At 36.9% G+C, this 24,715-nt stretch overlaps 1 protein-coding gene across 3 annotated transcripts in view; it reads left to right on the top strand.

Moving 5' to 3' along the window:
- LOC114647102 (mitogen-activated protein kinase 8) overlaps positions 1-24,715 on the top strand; it is a 99,520-nt gene that overhangs the window by 51,696 nt on the left and 23,109 nt on the right. For 2 of the 3 annotated variants that reach the window (XM_028795630.2, XM_028795632.2), the window contains exons 3-8: positions 4,430-4,559; positions 5,347-5,405; positions 13,123-13,261; positions 19,623-19,788; positions 20,775-20,846; positions 24,489-24,671. In XM_028795630.2, coding sequence (XP_028651463.1) covers positions 4,430-4,559; positions 5,347-5,405; positions 13,123-13,261; positions 19,623-19,788; positions 20,775-20,846; positions 24,489-24,671 — 749 coding nt within the window. Of the gene's footprint in view, positions 1-4,429; positions 4,560-5,346; positions 5,406-13,122; positions 13,262-19,622; positions 19,789-20,198; positions 20,271-20,774; positions 20,847-24,488; positions 24,672-24,715 lie in introns of all 3 variants that reach the window. The other variant, XM_028795631.2, reaches the window with a different exon arrangement.

Below are 24,715 nucleotides of genomic sequence, written 5' to 3'. Positions count from 1 at the left end.
CGATCCGCATTGACAGTTATTGTGTTTCCCTGTTCATTTTCGAAAAAATGCGGTCCGATAATCCCATGTGATGAAACACCACACCATACGAGCACTTCTTGGTCGTCCTGTTGGTTTTTTCTTTAGGGCAGATCCAGTCTCTTCAAACTTATTAATCCAACCTTTTATCGCGTGTTTTGACGGAACGAAACCATGACGTCCTAAATTATAAAAACGTCGAAACTCCCTCTGCGCAGCTTCCAAACTATCATTGTTTTTATAAAACATTTTTATGGCTAACGCACGCTGTTGCCCATTCCACTGATCCATGATTACTAAAATGGCAGAGTGTTTACTTGCTAAATGTCACTAACCCGCAGTGCTACCACTTGCTAATGGCTACCAATACGCATTTCAAAATTTCCCGTTATTCTGTGTCACCCTGTATTTAATGCAAATGGGACTCAAGTTGTAAGCAAGTTTTGTATTAGCACGAAATACATCAGTTAATAGGAAGTTGGCAAAATACATGCTGTTATTACATATTTTACAGAAAAGCTCTTCAGACTTTATTAATAAAATGATAGTGAAACAGTATGACTGTACTTTAAATCAGAAAACAGAAATAATTTAAAATAAGCACTTGAACCACAGGTTTGTACAGTATATCAACCTTGTTCTGAAGTAGTCTACACTTTTTTTTTTAATAATTCAGTACCCCACTGGGCATAGTACAGTTATGGTAAATCTACCAGTAGCATGAGATTAACATGTGCTGTCTTTGCTGAGAAATCTCTTAGTATGTCACCTCTGCCTCCCAGAAGCTGTACTCTTTTTGCCTTTTTCTTTCTGAACTTTTCTGTGTATACAGAGTTCAGCATTATGTTTATTGCCTCAGAGTAGATTAAAATAATATACACATTTGCATTTGTATACAAATTCTTTGCATGCAACTACACAGTGGTATTATTAAACTTTTATCTTTTATTTTGAGATGCTTTGTAAAGCTGCCACTTTCATTTACTGTATTTAGCGTCAACAAGAAATGTCATTCTCTTTGTGTATTTGCATTGTTTTTGGATCTTTTCTCATGCTATGTGATCTTGTGTCTAAGCACCCCAAGATGCTTTAACATGCTTCTACAGTCATTCTGCTGCTGTTATCACCCTGCATACTAAAATCTTGATTCATCATCCACTGTGTTTAACAGAGAAAGAGATTGTCATTAGTGTGCCTGCATTTTGTTTGTTTCTTTGGTAGTGGTTTATATTTGTTACTGGCTGTGCCACACTTCTAAAAACGGATTCAAATCCATTGAAACCTCTGCTTTAACGTTTTTAGTGCATCATGTAATACATATGTCACGGTTATATGCCATTTGATATGAATGTATAAAAGCTGTGTTAATATTAGGTCTGCATATTCTCTGTTTTTCTGTGATAGTCTCCAGTTATTACCGTGTTTCCCCAAAAACAAAACTGGGTCTTGTGTTAATTTTTACTCCAAAAGATGCACTAGGGCTTATTTTCAGGGATGTCTTATATTTATTCATATACAACAATATACATTTATCCAAATACAGTCATGTCATCTTTTTCTGGAATATTGTCATAATTCTCCACATTCAAACCTTGAATTCCAGCCTGAATTTCTTGCTACTCCAGCCACTTTTAGGATCCTCCAGGATTGATGTGTGTGCTTTGATGTTTGATGAATGGTTCGATATGGTAAAGCAAAATGCCAACATACAGATGTATTCATGTTGCTTTTATATTCAAGCGTTGCATATTCCCCAACATAATGACACGATATATTTTATAAGTCTCACATACCATCTTCTGTGCTGTCTTTTTTTTTTTTTTTTTTTTTTTTTTTTGCACCTTCACAATACCATCAGAATGTACAGCGGTGTATTTGAGCCATAAAGAAAAAAAAAATGAAGGACATAATGAATATGTTGTTTATTTTTTAATTTAAAGTGGACATTTTGGCTTTAACCTCATAGTTTACATTATCATTAAAGTAGACTGCTGTAAACGTAGTCTTAAAACCGACCCAGTTGTTAAATCGCTACGTGCTTCTGGTGCTTCCTAATGACCTGACTGCAGCGGCAAGCACCAATAGATCACCACACAGTACACATTAAATTTATGATATTCCAGCTCTCTGCACATTTAGAATTCTTAGATTTATACTTGATATCACTTTCATGATGAAATGCTTTAAAATATGTATGTTACATTTTACAGATAAATCGTTAACTTTGTTTAAATAATGAATACTTTTAATAGTTACACATATGTAGTGGCAGAGTCGTAGCGCTGCTGTTTCGCAGGGAGTTATGTCCCTAGTGATCCCTGCCTGGAATTTGCATGTTTGCCTGGTGGGTTTCCACAGTGTGCTCAGTTTTCCATCCAAAGACATGAAGGTTTGGGGATTTGGTGAGGCTACAATGATGTTAGTGTATGTGTGTGCTTGTGTTCACCTTGCGATGAGTTGATGCCCCGTCCAGGGATTTTGTTTCTCTCTTGCACCAATGCTGCTGGACTGGGCACATCCCCGGATTGATGGATGTAATCATTAAACATCCTTTTCGGAGATATTGTGGCAAGGTGACCTCGAATTTAATGGATGTTTCGGGCACTCGCATCTCATTGTGTGAAGTATAAACCTGGCTTTAGGCACCTAGGGGTGGGGCTTATATTATAGAGCAGCCTGAAAATCATGCTAGGGCTTACTTTCGGAGTAGGTCTTATTTTCGGGGAAACACGGTAAATTGGCTCCAAATGACTCGTGTACACACAGGTTTTCCTGATATCTACAAAATGTCTATGTATATAATAAATTGAAGGGTTATTAGCTTGTACATTCTGCACTCTGTTGTTCTCCAAGAGAAAAAAAATCCTCTCTTGTATAACAGTGGATTGCAATCAAATGAAGTACAAGGTTTTGCAATGAAGACATAAACACCCCTCCAACCCAACTTTCTTTGTCCAGTAGTCTTGTTAAGTAATAGCACATTTCTTTGCACATGGTGATTTATGTGATACCAGTGTTGTCAGGTGTGGTCCAAGATAGGTGCACAGTGAGAAATTGACACATAAAGAAAAATGAAAACATTATCAGGTGGAAAATATGGCTTTTATTTGTGCATATCATCAAAGAGAAGGTTAGTTTACTAGTACAGTTTTCCAAACTGCCATTGAAAAGTCTGAAGTACTGCAGTTATTGCTTAATCCTATATTACTGTATAAAAACGTAACAGCCAATTACAGTAGAGGCAGGTCTTCAGGTCAACAGCTTGTTCCTTTTTGAACATATCTTCACTGTCATGCATGACAGGATTTTTTCCAGAAAATGTTTATTTTACATTATTTCAGGCAAAATCTGTCTTTGGGACAATTTGAGCTTACGTCTAGTTACTTGAAATGTGGATTATGCGACACAAGTAGCTTGAGTATTTTTGTTTGTTTTTTTCCCTTCTAGGATGTTTAGGTATTTTTTTGCTGCTGTTCAGCATGGGTCCTTACAATACTGAGTAAGTAACAGATAAAGCACAATGAGAATATGCCGTACTTCACACTGGCTACACTCCGGTCAGGATTCAAAATGAAGTCCATAGAGCTGTGAGGTATCACCATACACCTCTATGCTACCACTGTGCTCAGTATAGCATTAGCTGAAAGAAATAATTTTGAAGTGTCTGCTTGGAAACTTTATTAATGTTTTTTAATTCACCAATTTTCAGAACTCAAGTTTTCAGTTAAAAAGCGGTGTTTGAAAAATTAATCCACCAATAATATCAAGAAAGCATGCAAAGTTTATACACAAGCTTTCCCAGCTGAAAATTTATCTAGGATTTGGGCTCTTTAAGTTGGCGATTGTGCCACCTGCTTCACTGTGGCACACATTTCAAAGTCTAGTCTAGTTATTATGCCTAGGGGAATCGTTTCTTAGAAAGCAGTTCTGTTTGAAATTGTGAACTTATTGTACTAGATAACTTGAATAAGTAATTGAAATACTAAATAATTATACATGTTCTCTAAGCCCTTTTGCGCAGTCCATAATTTTTTTTTTATTTGGTACTGTATAAACTTAAACCCAGGGGATCGAAAAGAGCTAAATTCAGATCAATGACATTGTATGAAAAAAAAAATCAAAATCTCATCAATATTTTATTTGCTTTTTAAATATTTACAAAGGGCAGTAGGTATTATACATAGCATAATAAGCAGAAAAGCAGATTTACATTGTTTACTTATATTTTGACACCTATTAATGATTAAATACTTTTCTCCAATTAATATGTTTCATTTTTTTAATTCTTTTTAGAGGTAGTTAACTATGTTGTGATTTTTATAGTTTTAGATTTATATTTTTCTCCATTCGCATGGAGAATCAATGAAATAAAGCATTACAGTTGTTATAGTTGTTACTTTCTTCTTTTCAGCTCTGCATATGATCACATCCTTGAAAGAAATGTTGCGATTAAGAAGCTTAGTCGTCCTTTTCAAAACCAAACCCATGCAAAGAGAGCTTACAGAGAGTTGGTGCTAATGAAATGTGTCAATCATAAAAACGTAAGTTTTTAAATTTTACTAGCTGATTAGGGGGAAAAAACTTTTTCTAAGTATGTAACTATACCAATGTATAAATATTTAAGGTTATCTATTTCTAATACTGTTTTTATTTCCTAGAAGTATTTTAAAAATTGTAAAATACATTAAACCAAGTTTTTTCATTTAGTTAAAACTAAAAGGGCCTTTGAAAAGTCCCAGCAATACATGTGTTGTATATATCTGCCATGAAATCACAACATGCTAATGGGACCTTGCAAGCAGATCTCCAAAAAGTGGGTGGTGCATAGCAAAGTTTTTTTAGCTCTCTAGAGATAAAATGAATCACAAAGAGGAGAGAATGTATACAACTTGTTTCTTTCTAGTCTTGCTACACACTTATCCTTAAAAGATAAATATAGGACTTCAAAGAAAAATGTAGTCACCTGGTTTTTGTTTTTATCAGCTGCATTTCCAAAAATCAATGAACTCCACCCTACAATCTGGCACACAGCATGACGAGGATTCACATCAGGCCAATTCCTTGTAGCATGATTTCCTCCATGCTCAGCAGGATTGGATCTCTACTGAATATTTTTTCTGTGAGATGCTGAGAGGATAAAAGCTTTTTTTTTTTTTTTGTTTAAAGTTTCATTATCATCGTCTTAGATAAAATATATTACAAGTAATGGTTCCCACAAATAAAAAATATTTTATTTATTAAGGAAGACTTGCTTTGTAACAATTTGACCATACTGTATACATACTACATAATACTGTCAAATTTACAGGAATATTTTCTTATTTACAGATTATTGGCCTTTTAAATGTATTTACACCACAAAAATCCCTAGAAGAATTTCAGGATGTGTAAGTATTATTTGGCATAGTTTAATTCAGAGTTAATATGTTTTAACATAAGCAAATTATTTTAACCGTATTTGGCTTATTTGTTTAGGTTGTGTAAATTTTTTTAACTTAGGTCTTTTCTTTAATTTCTAAGCAAATTAGAGGTATATCAGAAATTTGTAGGTTACAGATATAGATATTACAAATGTTTTATGCCCTGATTAAAAAAAAAAAAAAAAAAAAAAAAAAAACCTTTTTCAGATGTGCTTTCCTAAGACCTTATGTTTTTGTAAGCTTTCTCTATTGGTGGTGTTGCTTTTGTGACTGTTTGCAGTAGACAAATTCTCATATGAAACACTGAGATGCATGATTTCTTGCGTATCTACCTAAGCATATATTAGTTCAAAGTATACTGTGTACAAATGTATTTTAGTTTAGCTTTTTAAACCTAATTTTAAAAGCTGTATTTAGCATGGTTTATCATATAACTACCCAGGCAAAGTTATGTTTTACATATTATTGCCAGTATTTCCTCTGTTGACACTCGGACTAATAAAATAATTGGTCTTGGCATAGGGGCAGTTAACATGCTTATATATTTGTCATTACCTTAACAACCACTTATTCCATCAGCCTGCATGTGCAATTCAATGACATGATCCTCCTATTTATTTATAACCTCTTTTGTTTATTTGTAACCTACTTTGAGCAGCTGTTTAACGCTGATTCTCTGACTAGGACATTGGATATCTGTGGGTCCACGGTTCTTGAGGCTGATCCTCCAATTAGCTGTGAACCAACTAATCTCACTGAGATTTCATAGGTGGTGAACCAGTTAAGGGTAGGGAAGGCTGCTGGGATCTGTGGTATCTGGGGTGATGTTCTCCAGGCTGGCGGTAAGGCTGTCCTCCTGGCATTGCAAGCAATCTTTGCTTTCATTTGGGAGACGGGCATCATCCCAACTGACTGAAAAAGGGAGGTGACATCCCTATCTGGAAAGGGAATAGTGATTACACGGATTGCAGCAACTAGAGGGGGATAAAACTGCTCTCTGTGCTGGGTAAGATCCTTGGTAGGGTCATCCTCAATAGGATCTGTGATCACATGCTTATCTACCATCGACTGGAGCAGTCTGGTTTTATACCTAACGTCTGCCATTGACCGCATCCTGGCACTGAGGGTTCTCATGGAGCACAAACGTGAATATTGGCAGAGTTTCTTTGTCTTTGTTGGTTTAGTCTTTGCTTTGAAGTGAAGTCTTTGTCATAAAGTTGATTGAGCTACTCTGTGGGATATCCTGAGACTTTACTGCATCCCCTCAAGGTTGCTGGATATCATGGCCGGCCTGTACACTGGTACTGTGAGTGTTGTATAGAGTGGAGGCAGAACCTCAGTGTTTTTTTTTTCTCCGTTGATTCTTGGGTTCTTCAGGGGTGTGTTCTTGCTCCTACTCTGTTCAGTGCTTGCATGGACTGGGTATTGGGCAAGGTCGTGGGATCCAGTGGCTGTGGGGCATCTGTTGGTGAAGAAAGATTTACTTATCTTGACATTGCTGACAATCCTGTGATCTTAGCGGAATCAATGGAGGCTCTGATTGGAGGCTCTTGAGTGTCTGAGCGAGGAGTCGAATTGTCTTGGCTTGCAAGTATCCTCGATAAAAACCAAGATCCAGGTCTTTAATGACCTGTTAGGCATAGCCATCAGCAGTGTGTCTGTCTGCGGTGAGAATGTTTACAAATGTACTTACCTCAGCAGGGACATTCATGTCTTTGTTGACTCTTCCTATGAACTTAGTAGACGGATTGGAGAACATGGTGGGTGGTCATGAGGTTGCTGGAAAGGGGTGCTTGGCACTCCTGTTATCTATTCAAAAGGACAAATGTCCAACTCTTTAGAGTCCTGGTGCTTCTTGTCTTGCTATATTGTTGCGAGACATGGACGCTACCCAGTGACCTGAGAAGAAGACTGGACCCCTTCAACATGCTGCACCAGTGCATGCTCCCAAACCTGACCTGACCAATTTTATTTTGAACATGACACAGCACTAAGCCCAGCCTTAAAACTTTGCTGAATATTGTGCAAAAAAGGTAGTATTAATATGAGTGTCAGCCAGACGACCAGTGTTTTTCCGTTTTTGAGGCCCTGATTAGGTTAAAGTTTGTATTTTTTCTCCTTGTGACAGAAACAGAAATCTCAACCTATGTCTATTTACTGGTCAGCAGTACTAGTGCAATATCTGATCAATTTGGCGTATAATTTTAGAATTTTAGTAGCTTCCGATAAAAGATGACAACTACTGAGTGTAGAAATAAAATCCCATGAATTATTAGCATAATTATAAATATATATGTGAATAATATAAATGTAGCAACTAATAGCAAGGTGAACAAGGAAGACTTGAAAAGAATATACCAGCATTGACATAAAAACTAGATATTCTTAAATCTGTTGGGTGCAAACTGTTAAACAGGGTGTCAGCTCTTCATAGGGCCCATACTTGTACAGCGTTAGAGTTATACTTAGAGTGGAGATGTGGAAGGTCAAAACTCAGCCTTCTGGGAAGAATATGCAAATGCTACATGCATAACAATAAGCTCTTGGAATTAAACCTAGGATGCTTTACCAATGAGACAGCAGCAGTTCTCACTCCATTGTGCCACCCACTATGAAATGTAAATTTGACATAGACAATCTAAAAACATATCTGGCAACAAGTGAATTAACTGAAGATAGGTCTGTTTGGATAAGAGATCTGACATTAGTTTTGCATTAACATTAAGGTATCTGAATATATTAAAACAACAGTTTTTTAACAGTATTAAGAACATTTGAACAGTTTAGTGAAAAAGTGCCTTTATGTAATTTCCGCTTCACCAGTGCCCCAGTGATTTAACTATTAATGTAACACAGGGAGTTCAATTTATACCAGTGGTTTTTAACCATTTTTTTGAACTTGGGACTCAGTTCAGTGATGACCCTTTATTAGTGTTAATTTTAATGTAAACTAGACAAAATCATCCCCTGAACGTTCCACATTAACAATTAGAAATACATTAAATACATATTTAACATTTTAAATATTGCGCTTAATAGATGAAAAATGCACAGTACTCATCCAAAAATAAATTGACACACAGGTGTTTAATACTTAAATTTATTGTCAGTTTGTCTTTTTAATGGATACCTGGGCTTGACTGATTTCCATAAGTATATCGAAATCAGGGGTAAATGAAGAGAGCGCACAAAGGAATATGTTTTAGTTTGTAGGCGGCTGACTGGTCTAGAATTTTGGTGCATACAGTATACTACATCTGTTACACGAGGTAAAACGAGCTGTTCTGCAATCCCCAGAGTACCTGCTGGCTTGCTATACAAACATGCTAGAATGGTTTTTGTTAAGCTTTGATTTTCATTTTAAAAATTCAAACCTATTTTCTTCTGTAAGTAGTGTGCTTAGCTTCCAAATATCTAGTACCACACTGCTGGTAATGCACAGTAGTTGTTGCTCACCACGCTTCACTGTAAAAGTAAATCTGTACATCTGAAAATCTGGGTTGTATTTTCTTTTAACATTCCTATTTGGTTTAGTTTTTTGAGATGAATCTTGTGAGGTTAAAGAGTTCAGAGTAGGCAATGGAAAAGGGCATTTGAGGAACTTGTCCATGTTCATTGGCTTTCTTAATGACACGTAATGTGCTTGTAACTGGACTTAAGTCAGTCATTTCAATTTCTCAGTATGTCCCTTTAATTGGATGCTGAAGTGAAACGTGCAAACTCCAGTCCCATAAAACCTTATGGCCCTTTCACTTGTTGTAAATTTCTAGTATTTGTTGAGCATTTTTCAAGCTTTTTAATTGCTTTTTGAAAGCATTTTTCCAAGCGATTTTAATGTTTTTTTGAAAGTCTAAGCATCTTTCAGTGTTTTCAAAGAAGCATTTTGCAGAGAAAATATGATTGATATAATTTGTTGTATAGGTTTTGAGGTCATGTCATGTTGTGAAGTGATTATGTTTTAAGAATATCTTCTGTGACTTTAGTGATTTTAAGCCTGGCAATCCCAGTACTGTGAAAAGCAGATGTCTTCACAATTGGGTTCAACCTGTTCTGCAGTAAAGGGAGTGGAAAGGGCAAGTTTGGACACTCAATGACACAGGTAGCATCCTGAAAATTCCAGGATTACACACAGTTGTTAATGAGCACACAAACAGTGATACGTGGAAATATAAAAGTTTCTCTTATTTCACCAAAAAAAAGTTCAGTCAGGGCACAGTCACACAACCAAGTAAAATAAAGTGCATTGAATGCAATATGCCAAAAGAAATTTTATTCAAGTATCTGTTTGGTTTTAATTCAGTTATTTGCCCAAGATATTTTGACACTGTTTGATCTGGTGGTGCAGTGACCAGTGTTCGCCAAGGTTCTCAGATTGGGGAAGGAAAAGATGATGGATATTATTTACTATTTACACAAAAGAACTAAACCTTTTTTTATTAACTGAAAAGTATGACTGACACATTTCAATATTCAGTGCTAAAACTGGGACTAATACTCCGTTAAACACACTTACAAGTACCGATCAATTCAGAAATACATGGGCAAAACATGCACACACCATACAGATTAGTACAAATGTTAAAACATCTGAACTAAGCTTCAACCTGATTAAAACTATAGTGGTCATTAGACAACCAAGCACACATGCACAAGCTGCTGCATGCAGGACTTTTCTACGCTGCTTGCTGCTAAAACACTTGGGTATGAATAGTTTCTTTGAAAATAATTGTAAATAACTTTTTAATTGGTTTAGGAGCATTTAGTTCTAGTGCTAAAACACAAGAAAAACAGTTAGGTGTGGATGGGTCCTTAAAGTGATGGCTGATGGTTTTTTTTTTGTTTTGTTTAATTTATTTTTAAACTTAAGCTGATGATCCACTTGATTTAAAAGAAACACTGCTCTTTAAATACAATACACATACACTAAAGATGCTCTATGTATAGAAACGGCATATATATTGTAAGGCAGTTTGTCTGTTTAAAAAATGTTTTTGTGGTAGACCAGGTGTCACTAATTTTCCTTTTAATTAATAAATATCACAGCTAAAAACAAATTTTATTTAATTAGTGACAGACAGAAGCACTTTTTGTTTCTTTGTTTTGTTTCTTTGACAAGCAAGGAGTGTTACTTGTTCTGTTTTGAGGCTGGACTTTGTTTTAATTGAAGGAAGAGTGGTGAGCAAGAACCAAAGAGGAAAGCATGCACGTTTCCAGCTCTTTTTTTCTTGACAGTTGTCGTCCTGAGTAATTCATTTGGTGACTACTGTATGGTTGTATCATTAAAAAAAATGTTGGCTTCTTTCTGAAACTTAATTTTGTTTTGCAAACAATTACGTTATTTTTAAATTAAAAAAATTGAAACAAGCAAATTATAAGATTCAAACACCAATAAAGGAAAAATTGAAAGTACCTGGCATTCAATCTCCACAAAAATAATTCCAGAGATGACTGAAAGAAGAAGCAGAGAAAACGTGTTTTGCTATGTTTATTGGATGCCTGTGCTAATGTTAAACACTGCAATTAAAGTAAAGAAAGCTTGTCGTAATGAGTGCAATAGCCTTTTCAAGAGAAGATACATTGGTTGAATGAAGAGAATAATGCAAGTAGCTGAAAGTTCTAACGGTTATAAGTTATAAGATTTTTCCAGGCATGTATTGACCATTGAACTTATTTTCAGTAAGATGCAAGGAAGATCTTAGCAGCTATAAAACTTACTGAAACCAACTTCTTGTTTATAAATGAAAAGGAGTATGGTGAAAATTGAGAATGATTAAAGGAGGTGTGAGATGTGGAAAAAACAAATGAGAAAAAATGGAATGGGAGGACCATAAAGATGTGGCGGGAGGGCAAGCACACTGAAAAAACATTGAAAGCATTTTAACATATGTAAATAAATAAATAATTAAACCTCAATTTAACATAAGCAGAAATTCTGCTGAAGAAATTAAGGTCAACACTCTGTACCTAATGACCAATATATCAGATTGAACATATTGGCTATGCACAATTAATCCATTTAAGAAATAGTGGAAGGAAAGAACAGATTGGACATGTCCTATCTGGCTTTTCAGGACAAATTTTGAAAAGGAGGGAGATAGTTGGGTAATTAGAGTAAAATGAGTTTGTGACATTTTAATTTTTAACTAATTTGACATACCATTGAGTAATATTCAGAAATAATTTTCAGCTAAGGTTTCTTTCATGTACTACTGCAAATATATGGTGAATTCAGCAAGTATTCAGGGAATAGAGTAGTGAATTAAAGGTCTGAATGCTTATGTTGAGAAATTTCAGTTTTTTAGCAAATATGCAAACCTTTCTGAAAATATTTTTCACTTTGTTATTGAATGTAGATTGATGGGTAAAAATGGTTAATATTTCCATTTTCAGTTTTTTATTTTTAAATAGTTTTTCAATAACAGAACAGAAAATATAAGTGAATACATTCAGTACATGCACATGGTAATTTAAATTCAGGCCGTCCATTATGGTTATATTGTAGAGTAAGCTCTATATTTAAAATGTTTTTCTACTGCATAATTAAGTATTGCTCGTTAGATAGGTGGAGTATTCCATCCTGGATTATTGGAAAAATGACAAAAAAGGATATTGGACTGCTGAATTCCAAAGAACACAATCAAAACATGAAACTCATCTCACATGTGAAATGTGGATACATGTAAAAAAAAAATAATGTATTTATTTTATGTGTTAAATTTGGCAAAAAAAAACAACAAACCAGTAACTAGGCTTCTAAAATGCATAGAAATCTGACATGTTTTATACCATGCATAGGTTATGTTAACATTTTTTCCTTGAGATTCAGTGATGCATGCAGTTTGGCCTAACATTTTGGTAAACTGTGTTGATTTTTCCTACCTATGGGAGATGTATATTGGTCATTGCAAAAATCATGCTGTCTCGGAGAGGTACTGTGTAATTTTAACTTCTTCGTGTTTAAATTTCTGTGATTTAATGGAAGGAAGATGTTTGATTTTAGACAAACATTAGTGCTCACATAAATATACTTTTTATTCAGGTTTACCATAATCCCTGGAAATTTTTTATATTTATCTTTTGCATCTGTTGAAGTATCTGGATTAGCGTAGCATATCTCAGGTATGCTAGGAAACTTTTTGATTAAGCATTGACAATTTTCATGTTTGATTAATGGGAATTTGATTTGCTGCTGAGTAGAAGTTCAAATTTTCATTGTAGTTCTCTCATATATTACAGGTTTTATCTATGCCTTTGTTTTTATTTTATTTCATTACAAATTTGAAATACAATTAGCTAAACTGAATAAGAAACAGCATGTCACATCAACTTGGATGTCTGTCAGTGCAGCTATTTTGATATAATTAATCCTTTTTGTAGTTCATTAGTATATTTTGTTGACTTATTACAAAGTAGTAAAGAAGTAGTTTAGGCTACATTTCTGAGTCAATAATGTAGAATACTTCAATAATGTGGAAAGTTTGAAGAAAATTAGTCCTGTCATTGACAACTTGCATTGCACAATAAAATCTGTTGTGCAATAATGAGCACTGACTGCCTTATACTAATGAACATTATGCATGCATTAATTAGGAGTGTAAACCTTAATTTGCGCTTGTTGCGTGCTTTTTGTTGTGGGGATTAAAATTATAATAATTTGTATATTTTTTTTAATTGTTTAATTTAGTTACCTGGTGATGGAGCTGATGGATGCCAATCTGTGCCAAGTAATTCAGATGGAGCTAGACCATGAACGTTTATCTTATCTTCTTTATCAGATGCTTTGTGGAATCAAACACCTTCACGCAGCAGGAATCATACACAGGGTTAGTAAAATAAGTTATCTGTCTTGAACGTTAAGCCTTAACAGGCAAGAGACCCATAAATTCAAAGCATTATGACACGTTTAATAACCAGTCTGCCATCTCATTTTGAGCTTTTGGAGATATAGGGTTAAGACAAACTGTGACCCATATTTGGAATCAAACACCTTCACGCAGCAGGAATCATACACAGGGTTAGTAAAATAAGTTATCTGTCTTGAACGTTAAGCCTTAACAGGCAAGAGACCCATAAATTCAAAGCATTATGACACGTTTAATAACCAGTCTGCCATCTCATTTTGAGCTTTTGGAGATATAGGGTTAAGACAAACTGTGACCCATATTGTTAAGTCCACATTAATACAATGACCTCCATAATGTTTGGGGAATAAGACACAATGTTCCTTGATTTACCCATTTGCTCCAAACAATCAAACCACACAATTCAGAAGGTATTAAAGTGCACAACTCACAGTTTAATTTAAGGGTATTTGCAAACACCATGTAGAAATTACAACACTTTGGTCCACCCATTTCTAGGCACCATTGTTTCAGAAGACAAATATCTTTCCTGTTAGCCATCTCATTATTGTTTGCAATTGTAGCCTCATAGTTGGTTACAAGTTGCTGTAACAAGGACTAGATGGGGGACTCTCTGCACCATCCTGGGGGGCCTTTTTCAAAAGTCCGTGTAAAGCATGTCGCGTTGCTAGTCTGTACATGCTGGTCTGTGCCAGTTGGGAAGTCCAAAATCTTAACAAAAAATATTATCTTCCTGTCTTTAAACCTGTTATCATTAACGGGGGGCTGGAGTGAGGAGGATAAAATGAATGCTCTAATACTAAGACATACTTATGTTGGTGCAAAATTCTTTCTGTAATTGTTCATTTTTTATTTGAAGCTCAAAAGAGCTCAGTCATGGGGATAGGGTCTTATTTTGAAAAGCTTCCAGTTTCCCTCCAGTAAATGATGAAACATTAAAATCACTGCAGTTTCATATTGTGATAAACAAATTAGACAGCAGACAGAAATAGGTTTGGGGATGGCCACTGAAAAATCAACAAAAAGAAAAAAACTTGTCTTTACATAAATGGAGTTCACAACTGAACTGACTAACAGGTTGAGAATGATCTATAAATATGGTGGGTAGGAGGAAGAGGTGGAGTCAGGTTGGCTGGTACAGGAACGGATGTGGCAGGAAGGAGGATTCTGGGTACCAGAAATTATGTCACCAGGGTTTGCCGGAAGTAATGTCAACAGTGTCATTGAGAGGTAGGGTCTTCAGCTGCACTTTAGAGGAACAAGAGGAGAGAGGATCAGGTGGGAGCACCAACCCCTAGTCTGGCTGACAAATAACACTTTTTAAGCCTGTAAACTGTCCCCCATGCACACGTGTGTGACAATAAAAACCTACCAATCTTCAGTATTATTGTGTGTTTTGAGGGTAATGAGGAAAAGAGGGCGGTAAAAACTTCAAATATTGTTACCTGATGTGAGTTAAGGTACTGAGGATTAATCACATTGAAGTTCATTTCATGGTGCTAGCTTTCCCAGACTCTTTTAATGGTAGATGCAAATGGACCAACAGGCCACATCCAATCTTGGCCACGATGCTGTTCATGGGCTCATGTGTCCTTTACAACTGAGATGACAACATATTGCTTTGTTGTAACAGTTTACTAAATTGCAAGTTAGAATTTAGGGTTGAACCAGAGGTCAATGGTATCGTCCATGGTTGATTGGCTGGACACCTCATCGATGCAAATAAGCATCGTCAACTGCCTCCCAACATTTGCAGAAATTTCCTCAACATGCAAAACTGTAACTGTCACTTACTGTCACAGTTTATTTTTTATATTGCATGCCTCACAAGAAAGCTGTCAGGAACTCATATTTGTTTGTAGCAAGAGGCACAAGAGATTCTGTTGTGACGGATGGCCAGGGCCCATGCCTGGCTGGGGTACCCCTGCAACATATGTACCAGGGGGACAAGAATGGGAAACCCAGTATCTCCCCCTGGACACTAGATGACAGCCTTCCTGGGTTGCAGCGGTGCCTTGGACTCCCCCAGGGCTTCATGGGGGTTGGAGTTCTGTGCAGCCCTGTTGGGTTCCGCAGGCGCTGCCAAGGGATGTTATAGCAGGAGCTGCTGGCCTCTTTTGGGCACTGGTTTCGCCATACCCGGAAGTGCAGCTGGATGTTGGCAATCAAGCACCTGATTAAAGTACCCAATAAAAGGAGCCAGTGACCACCACTCAGGGGCCAAAGTCGGGTGGAGGAGGACAAGGTTGCCTAGAAGGAGGAGTGGTGGTGCCAGAGAGAAGTGTTTAGTGATTGTGTTGTTTGGGACTGTGTTGTGCCTGTGGGGTTCACGGGGAAGACGTGCCCCACAGGTGAAGAAAAATAAATATTTTGTTTTATTTTACACGTGCCTCCATGTGAAACTGTCTTGGGTCGGGCGCATATATAGCGCCTTTCTTACACTGTGCAAAAATGAAGAGCATGGATATATTTATAGAACCCTGCTGCTGTGCCCATGCTTTTTTGTTCTTTGTATCACTCTTACATAGCTCCATCCATTTTCCAACCCGCTGAATCCGAACACAGGGTCACGGGGGTCTGCTGGAGCCAATCCCAGCCAACACAGGGTGCAAGGCAGGAACAAATCCTGGGCAGCTCGCCATCCCACCAAAGTCTTGAGTAGCTCACTATCCTTAAAATGATTGATCACTGTGGCTGCACAAGTTAGATTTTGGCAGGTTTGCCCCTTTTAAAGGGTATCCCTTGAAGCCACTAATTTGTGTGATAGAATTTTAGCACATGCTGTGTATGAATGATCCCCATGCTGTTGCATCTTTTCAGCTGAAAATTATCCTTGTGGTGTTATATTTTATGTGGAGAGATTCAGGTGCTGGACAAAGAAAGTGGCTGTGTGGTGGTGCTTGGTTGATCGTGTGGGCAGTGCTAGAAGTGAGTCAGTACCAGCGTGATCGAAGCTTCACTGGAACTCCCCCTCCCTTTGATATCATATACCAATATACACACATACTTTTACCTCCAAGGTGGAGCCCCCAACCTCATTGTGTAAAAGTATTAACAAAGTGGGAGGAGGAACAAGACACTGTGTAAACGGAGTACTAGCAGTAATTTCGTTCTTCAGCCACTGCTTGTGGGCAAATAGGAATGTAATTGTACTTTGTACTTGAGATAATAAATCTAAAATGAACTGATAAACAGTATGTCAAAGCAATACATGTCATACAGGTTTTTTTAATACTAGAATCCCAGAAGCCTACAAAAAAACTTGTAATCCCGGCACACCTTAAATTCCTTCACAACTTTCCATCAGCGTCTTTTTGTTTTGTAAATGTGTCGATCAGCACAAGCAGCAAGCAGCCTGCTGTCACATACACCCCCTTGATGAAGCTCAACTCGGGCAAAAAGTTCAACGCAAAAAGTGACATTGTCCTCCTGCTTGCGCATCATACATTGCAAGCTCACAATATCAATCAGCACTCAGTGAAATGTTCTGTTTGCAGCATGTCATTTGCTTGAATAATAACAGAAGGCAAAATATGCAGTTATAACCAAGCCAAGATGAAGCACAACAAAGTACAATTTTTTTTCTATAACATATGCCAAATTGCTTTTTTTGTCCAGGAAATGGTAGAAAGAGAACAACTGAGTATGCCATGATTAAGTGAGTAAAAGTAATTAGTAAGTTCTAGTTTCCTGTTGGTAGACATTTATTCAAATCTGTTTGCAGGTCTAATTTTAAGAGTTTCATGTCAATACGGCATCATAATTTGTAGTAAGTTTCAAATGATGATAGAATGCGTCACCTTTGAATCATCATAATAATATTGCCAAATGTTGCTACGTGTGCTAAGTTTCAGCAGTCTGTGAGACAACAAAACTAATGCCTTCATCCAGAGCTACAACTCCCATGCACTATGAACCTACACATTTCCCCAACCCACACGTAGACACTTTCTATGGTACATGTTTAGAGCATTATTCATAATCCTCAAGGATCTGTATACCACCACTCCCCCAATTGATAGTATGATAGTATTGTACATCATACATGTTTTGAAATGAATATGTGAACTTTTTAGACGTGGCAAAGCCCTAGCAGGATTCATGTTCTTTCAGCAAAGTAATCTAAACATAATTGCAGTTTGTCTTGCAATGTTAGGTGAAGATTTTGCAGCAGCGTTAATGCTGATTTGTATGTCGTTTTAAGCACTGTTAGGTTTTTGTTAGTCATTAACTTTGATGCAAAACAGAGTAATAATATTTGTGTGTTTTGATTTAACATTTTCCACTATGTACTTTAGAGATGTGAAACTCAAGAGCAGTCCTGAGGTACTAACTGGTTTTCTTTCCACATAGTTTCACAAACCAGTATGTCACTGTTGTTTCTTATTGTTAAATTAGCTGACCTTATTTGTTGTGTTATTTTGCATTCAGAAAAATGCTCTAGTATATTTAGGAGAAATTAGTTTTTTGCCATAAATTTAAATTCTTAAAATATTTTTGCCATGCTTTTATTTATTTTTTTTTTAATTCACCCTTTTCTGTAGCCTTTGTGCCCATAATTGTACCCAGGTACTGATAGTTAGTGATAAGCAGTGTACAGTAATCCCCCGCTATATTGTGGTTCAGCTATCGCGCCCCTGCTACATCGCGGATTTATTAATACTATTATTACTAGGGGGCTCCGCTTCGCTCACCCACCGCCGGGTATGGATTACCGGATAAACAATTTAAAGAGATTGTTACATATGCATTATTATCATTTTTACTTTAAAACTTTTGTAAAAACAATATTGGTCCTTTATTTCCTGCCCCAGGCGTGGTTAAATCTCTTTCTCACAGCACTTACAGCGCTGCTTGCGTTGTGAAGGGGGGGGTCTGAACGCATGCTAAAGGGATGCAATTGGTTCAGCTGGTGTCTTGCTGCTGCTGACCCGGCTGTGTGTTATGCTTGTTGCGCTTTACGTCAGTCACTTAAAAGCCTGTGCAGCAGCTGTCCTTTTGCCACTTTGCATCTCTGCCGCTTGCTTTGTGAAGGGGGGATCTGAACGCACGCTAAGCAGAAGTGGACGGATTAGCTACTGGCTTTGTGCTGCTTCTGCCAAGATGCCTGTTCTGCTTGTCGCTCTGCGCGTTCTGGAGGAGGAGGAGCAGGAGTTTTGTGAGGGCTGAACGCACACTAAGGAGAAGTGCTCGGATCATCTGCTGGCTTTCTGCAGCTGCTACTGGCAAGCTGCGTGTTCTGTTTGTCGTTGTTTTAAGAGCTGGGAGCACCTGAAGTTTGTCTGCCAAAAGCATTCCAACAACTGCCAGGTTAGATGTCAGTGAACTTGTTTTAAATTGTAAGTAGGGCGTGACGTGCAAAAGTCACCGTCTCACGCGTTTTGCTTCCTAAGGTTGTAATGTCTAGTCTTGCATGTCGTCAAAGTGTCTCTCCGAGATGACCTGGTCTCGATCGCTTCGCTCATCCCCCCCCCCCTCGGAGGCGCGCTACGCTCCTGCCACTTTGCATCTATCCCGCTCGCTTTGTGAAGGGGGGTGGGAGCTGAACGCACGCTAAGCAGAAGTGGACGGATCAGCTACTGGCTTTGTGCTGCTTCTGCCAAGATGCCTGTTCTGCTTGTCACTCTGCGCATCAATCATTTAAAAGCCTTTACAGCAGCTGTCCTTCTGTCTCACTGCCTTGTCTTGCGTGATGTTAAAATGTTTTACAATAGAGAAATGTTACTCATATCCTTAGCCCGACATCCACATATCATATGTGTTTATAAAGTGTGTTTTAATAAGTTTTACATGTGTTTAAAGCATGTGGGATGGGAATTTTAAGGCTTAAAAGATAAACTTTTTTTTTTTTTTTTATTTATAAGGTCTTTCTATATCGCGGGTTTTCACCTATCGCTGATGGGTCTGGAACGTAACTTCCGCGATAGGTGGGGGATCACTGTATATATAGGTGCAGACAACACTGAAGACTCAAAGGGAGCAGCTACTTCAGTGTCATGTCTAATATGTGCTAATTACATATCCACTTACACTTGATGTCTCCGTACAATGTGACTTAACAAACAGTATTGAGAGATCATTGAGAATCATTCTAAGTGGGTGCAATCATTTGCTGCATAGTTAAGTTCACATTGGCCTCTTGGGAGATGTATAGTTTAAGCTCCTTGTCAATGAGTTATTGTTGTAATGATCTCTCAACTACAAGTCTTCTCCTGATATTTTGCTGGTTTTTTTTTTCTTTCTTAAAGCAGAAGATGTTGTGTAAAATGTGGTTAATAGTTTAAAGGTTGTGACTTTTTTTTTTTTTTTTTTTTTTTTTTAGGATTTGAAACCTAGTAATATTGTAGTGAAGTCTGACTGTACATTGAAGATTCTTGATTTTGGACTCGCCAGGACAGCTGCTACTGGTTTACTGATGACACCTTATGTGGTCACACGTTATTACAGAGCACCTGAGGTCATACTTGGAATGGGTTACCAAGCCAATGGTCAGTAACATCACTCAAATTTAAGTATATTAATTTTCTGCATGATTTAAGTGTTTGTATTACGTCAAATATGCATACAGTAAGTGTATTCTAAAGCACATTTTTGTGACTTTATTATCTAATAAAATACTCATTTTCTTTGTAACAATACTGAATGTTAAGCTCACACACTGCATTCGTCTCTAAACTGTAAATGTGTCCAGATGCTTTGATATTTTTTTTTTCCTTCAAATGCTGTTGGTATTCTATGGAATGTTTATACTAATAGTTACAATCATTGGCTGCTTTCTTTCCTACTAATTTTTCAAGAGATAACTGATCTTATTCTGTTATAATGTTTTATCCTTTCTGCTGACTTTTTGCTTTGCTTATATGTTTTTTCCCCCTTCGTTCAATGCTACACATTTTAGTGGATATATGGTCTGTTGGGTGCATAATGGCAGAAATGGTTCGCCACAAAATCCTTTTCCCAGGAAGGGACTGTATCCTTAAGCTGCTTAAAAATACAAACTGAATTTCAAATTTAAATTGATTCTGTGTGGGGAGGGTAAACACTTCATTAAAGTATTTATACACTTGTATTTAAATGTTAACTTTATACATTTTTTTAACAATATGATAATCCAGTAAAAGATTGTTAAACATCTAATTGTATTTAATTAAAAAAATAAACAACTCCCCCCCCCCCCCCCCCCCCCAAAACAACCCAGTTATCTTAAACATTAACTAACAAATGCAATGTTAATTTATGTTGTTATCCTTGGGTTCCATAATTTCCTGTATAAAGTGTTTTGGCAATATTAAAAATATTCAGTGAGGGCTTATTGCTGGTTTTTGTATAAAGACATTTTCTCTGCTTTGCTTCTACTCTGATTCTGAATGCATGGATATTGGTTTGTATATGTTCATTATTTTCCCCTACACTGTTTGTCTTTTCTTTACATGAATCATTATGCATGTTAATTCCATGTCATTTCATTTTTCAGTTGATGTCTGGTCAATTGGCTGCATCATGGCAGAAATGGTCAGAGGTAGTGTGTTGTTTCCTGGCACTGATCGTATCCTTATATATATTTCATAGCCAACAAACATTAGAGCTTTGGGCTTTTTTTTGTTGCTGTTTGAAACAACAATATGCTTCAATTTTATCTTAAAGAGGTTGGTAGCAAGTAAGGTATAGGTAGAAAGCTGTGGATGGAGTTCACTGTATTACTTTCAATAATACAGCTTGTGGACTGAAGTTATGTTAAATGTAGATACGCGTTTAGATGTTGTATAGGGTAAATACATTATTAAATATTCGTACTGGCTTCTTAAACACACCCTGCTTATTTTAATTTTCAAGAATCTGTTGTACAACCTTTAATTTGGGTACCTCATTTTTAATTAATTGAAAATAAAATATTTTAGTATACATCCTAATTTCTGACTTTATTATAATGTGGTTTTCAGTCATTAAGTCTGTCGTTCTACTTTCTCTGTTAACAATAATAAGTATTATTAAGCACACTCACATAATATTGTATTTGCTAAATGGTCAATCTTTGTATGGCATCTGCAACACTTTTAAAATACATGCTGTGAATTATATATATAATAGGTCTATCCAGAAAAAGTCCAGCCACTGTTTCTATAACGAGAATGATTTGTGTGGCATCAGTGTAACGTGGCAGCCAAAGAGAGTGGACTGGATATGTGCATGTGTGAACTATGAAGACTTCACTGGACTAGTCAGTTGGGGCGCTGGACGCTATTGAGTGAGCATGTGTAGTGTGTGGCTATTGCATTAAACATGACTGAGTGAGTAGATCAGCAAATCTGCATCAAATTTTGCGTTAAGCGTGAACATTCGTCTGTGGAAACTATTCGAATAATTCAGAAGGCATTCAGGGACAATGCAGTAAGTGGTGAAACATGAAATCACCCAGGTGACTCAGCCCCCCTACAGCCCCGATTTAGTGCCCTACAACTTCTGCCTTTTCCCAAAACTAAAATCGCCTTTGAAAGGGAAGAGATTTCAGAATGTCATTGAGATTCAGGAAAATACAACTTTCAACAAAGAATTTTGCAGAGTGTTTTGAAAGAAGGAAGAAATGCTGGGAAGACTGTGTTAGGTCCCATGGTGCCAACATTGAAGGGGACGGAGACATCATTGTCCTATGTACAATGTTTCTTGTATCTTCTTCAATAAATGTATCTATCATATTACATGGCTGGATACTTTCCAGACAAAGTGCACAAGGGGCATTCAATAATTTATCTACCTCAATAGGAAAGAAAAGAGTTTTCAAAATATTTTTGATTTATTTTTTAATATAGTCCCCTGATAGCTCCATAAACTTCATTCAATTTTCCTGCAATGACTTTAAGCCATTTGAAAAAAAATTTGAACTACAAACCAGGACGTCACTGCTGCCTTAATGTCTTTATCACTTGAAAACCACTGTCCACAGAGAGAGATTTTCAAAATTCAGAACAGGAAATAATCTGAGGGAGCCTGGTCGGGACTGTAGGGTGGATGGTTCAGCTACTGGAACCCACATTCTGGGATGGCAGCCTGTTATTGACGTGACATGTGAACCGGTGCATTGTCATGAAGAAGCTTACTTGATTCGAAAAGGACTCGCCTGTCTCTTGGAATGATAGACTCACACTGAATGTTAGAGCCACAACTGTGCATGAGTAACCTTGAGACATGTTACAAAATGTCTAGACTTGTTCCAACATACTTGCTACTTTCTTTCATACTCGGGTAGATAATTATTGAACACCCCTTGTGTGTGTGCATGCGTATATACAGTAATTTGAAAACGTTTGGGAACCCCTCTCAGCCTGCATAATAATTTTCTCTACTTTCAACAAAAAAGATAACGGTGGTATGTCTTTCATTCCTAGGAACATCTGAGTACTGGGATGTTTTCCGGACAAAGATTTTTAGTGAAGCAGTATTTAGTTGTATGAAATTAAATCAAATGTGAAAAACTGGCTGTGCAAAAATTTGGGTACCCTTGTAATTTTGCTGATTTGAATGCATGTAACTGCTCAATACTGATTACTTGCAAAACCAAATTGGTTGGATTAGCTTGTTAAACCTTGAACTTCATAGACAGGTTTGTCCAACCATGAGAAAAGGTATATAAGGTGGTCAATAGCAAGTTGTGCTTTGACTCCCCTCTGAAGAGTGACCGCATGGGATCCTCAAAGCAACTCTCAAAAGATCTGAAAACAAAGCTTGTTCAGTATCATGGTTTACGGGAAGGCTACAAAAAGCTATCTCAGAGATTTAAACTGTCAGTTTCAACTGTAAGGAATATAATCAGGAAATGGAAGGCCACTGACACAATTGCTGTTAAACCCAGGTCTGGCAGGCAAAGAAAAATACAGGAGCAGCATATGCGCAGGATTGTGAGAATGGTTAGACAACCCACAGATCACCTCCAAAGACCTGCAAGAACATCTTGCTGCAGTGTATCTGTACATCATTCTACAATTAAGTGCAATTTGCACAAAGAACATCTGTATGGCAGGGTGATGAGAAGGAAGCCCTTTCTGTACTCGCGCCACAAACAGTCGCTTGTTGTATGCAAATGCTCATTTAGACAGCCAGATTCATTTTGGAACAAAGTGCTTTGGACTGATGAGACAAAAATTTAGTTATTTGGTCATAACAAAAAGTGCTTTGCATGGCAGAAGAACAACACCGCATTCCAGGAAAAACACCTGCTACCTACTGTCAAATTTGGTGGAGATTCCATCATGCTGTGTGGCTAGTTCAGGACCTGGGGCCCTTGTTAAAGTAGAGCGTTGGATGAATTCAACCCAATATCAACAAATTCTTCAGGATAATAATGTTCAAGCATCAGTCACAAAGTTGAAGTTATGCAGGCGTTGGATATTCCAACATGATAATGACCCAAAATACAGTTTAAAATCTACAAAGCCATTCATGCAGAGGAAGAAGTACAATGTTCTGGAATGGCTGTCACAGTCTCCTGACTTGAATATCATCGAAAATCTATGGGATGATTTGAAGCAGGCTGTCCGTGCTTGGCAGCCATCAAATTTAACTGAACTGGAGAGATTTTATATGGAAGAATGGTCAAAAATACCTCCATCCAGAATCTATACACTCATCAAAGGCTATAGGAGACGTCTAAAGGCTGTTATATTTGCAAAAGGAGGCTCAACTAAGTATTGATGTAATATCTCTGTTAGGTGCATAAATTTGGGCACCCCATCTAATTTTGTTATGATGCATATTGCATGTTTTCTGTTATTCCAATACACTTATTGTCACTGCTGGAATACTACTGTTTCCATAAGGCATGTCATGAAGTTGCTACTTTGAAAGCTCGGCCAATGATAAACAAAAATCCAAAGAATTAAGAGGGGTTCTCAAACGTTTTCATACAACTGTATATATATTTTTTTTTTCCCCAAAGGCAGACTATTTTGAAATGACACCATATGGCATCAGGTATATTGTTCCCTATAATGTCTTCATCCTATTTCATTTTTTCAATAAAGGGAAGTGTATTGTTGCTTTTTTCCCCTTTTCCATTTTTTTCTTACTTGTATTAAATATGACAAATATAGTTTTTGAGTTCTTTTTATTCATCCATTTACAAATTTATTAATTTGATTAATCTTTTCTCTGCCTTGAGAAATTTCACTTACATTTTTCTTAAGTCAAATTTCAGATATTGATCAATGGAATAAAGTTATTGAACAGTTAGGAACACCTTCACAAGAATTTCTGATGAAACTCAACCAATCTGTTAGAACGTATGTAGAAAACAGACCCAGATATGCTGGCTATAGTTTTGAAAAGCTTTTTCCAGATGTCCTTTTTCCTGCAGATTCAGAGCACAACAAACTTAAAGGTAAGTTTACTTGTACAATGTATAAAGAATTGGGTAAATTCAAA

This window comes from Erpetoichthys calabaricus, chromosome 2 (assembly GCF_900747795.2).
Source record: "Erpetoichthys calabaricus chromosome 2, fErpCal1.3, whole genome shotgun sequence".
In the NCBI taxonomy this organism is placed as follows: domain Eukaryota; kingdom Metazoa; phylum Chordata; class Cladistia; order Polypteriformes; family Polypteridae; genus Erpetoichthys; species Erpetoichthys calabaricus.
This window is presented reverse-complemented; position numbering and strand designations above follow the sequence as displayed.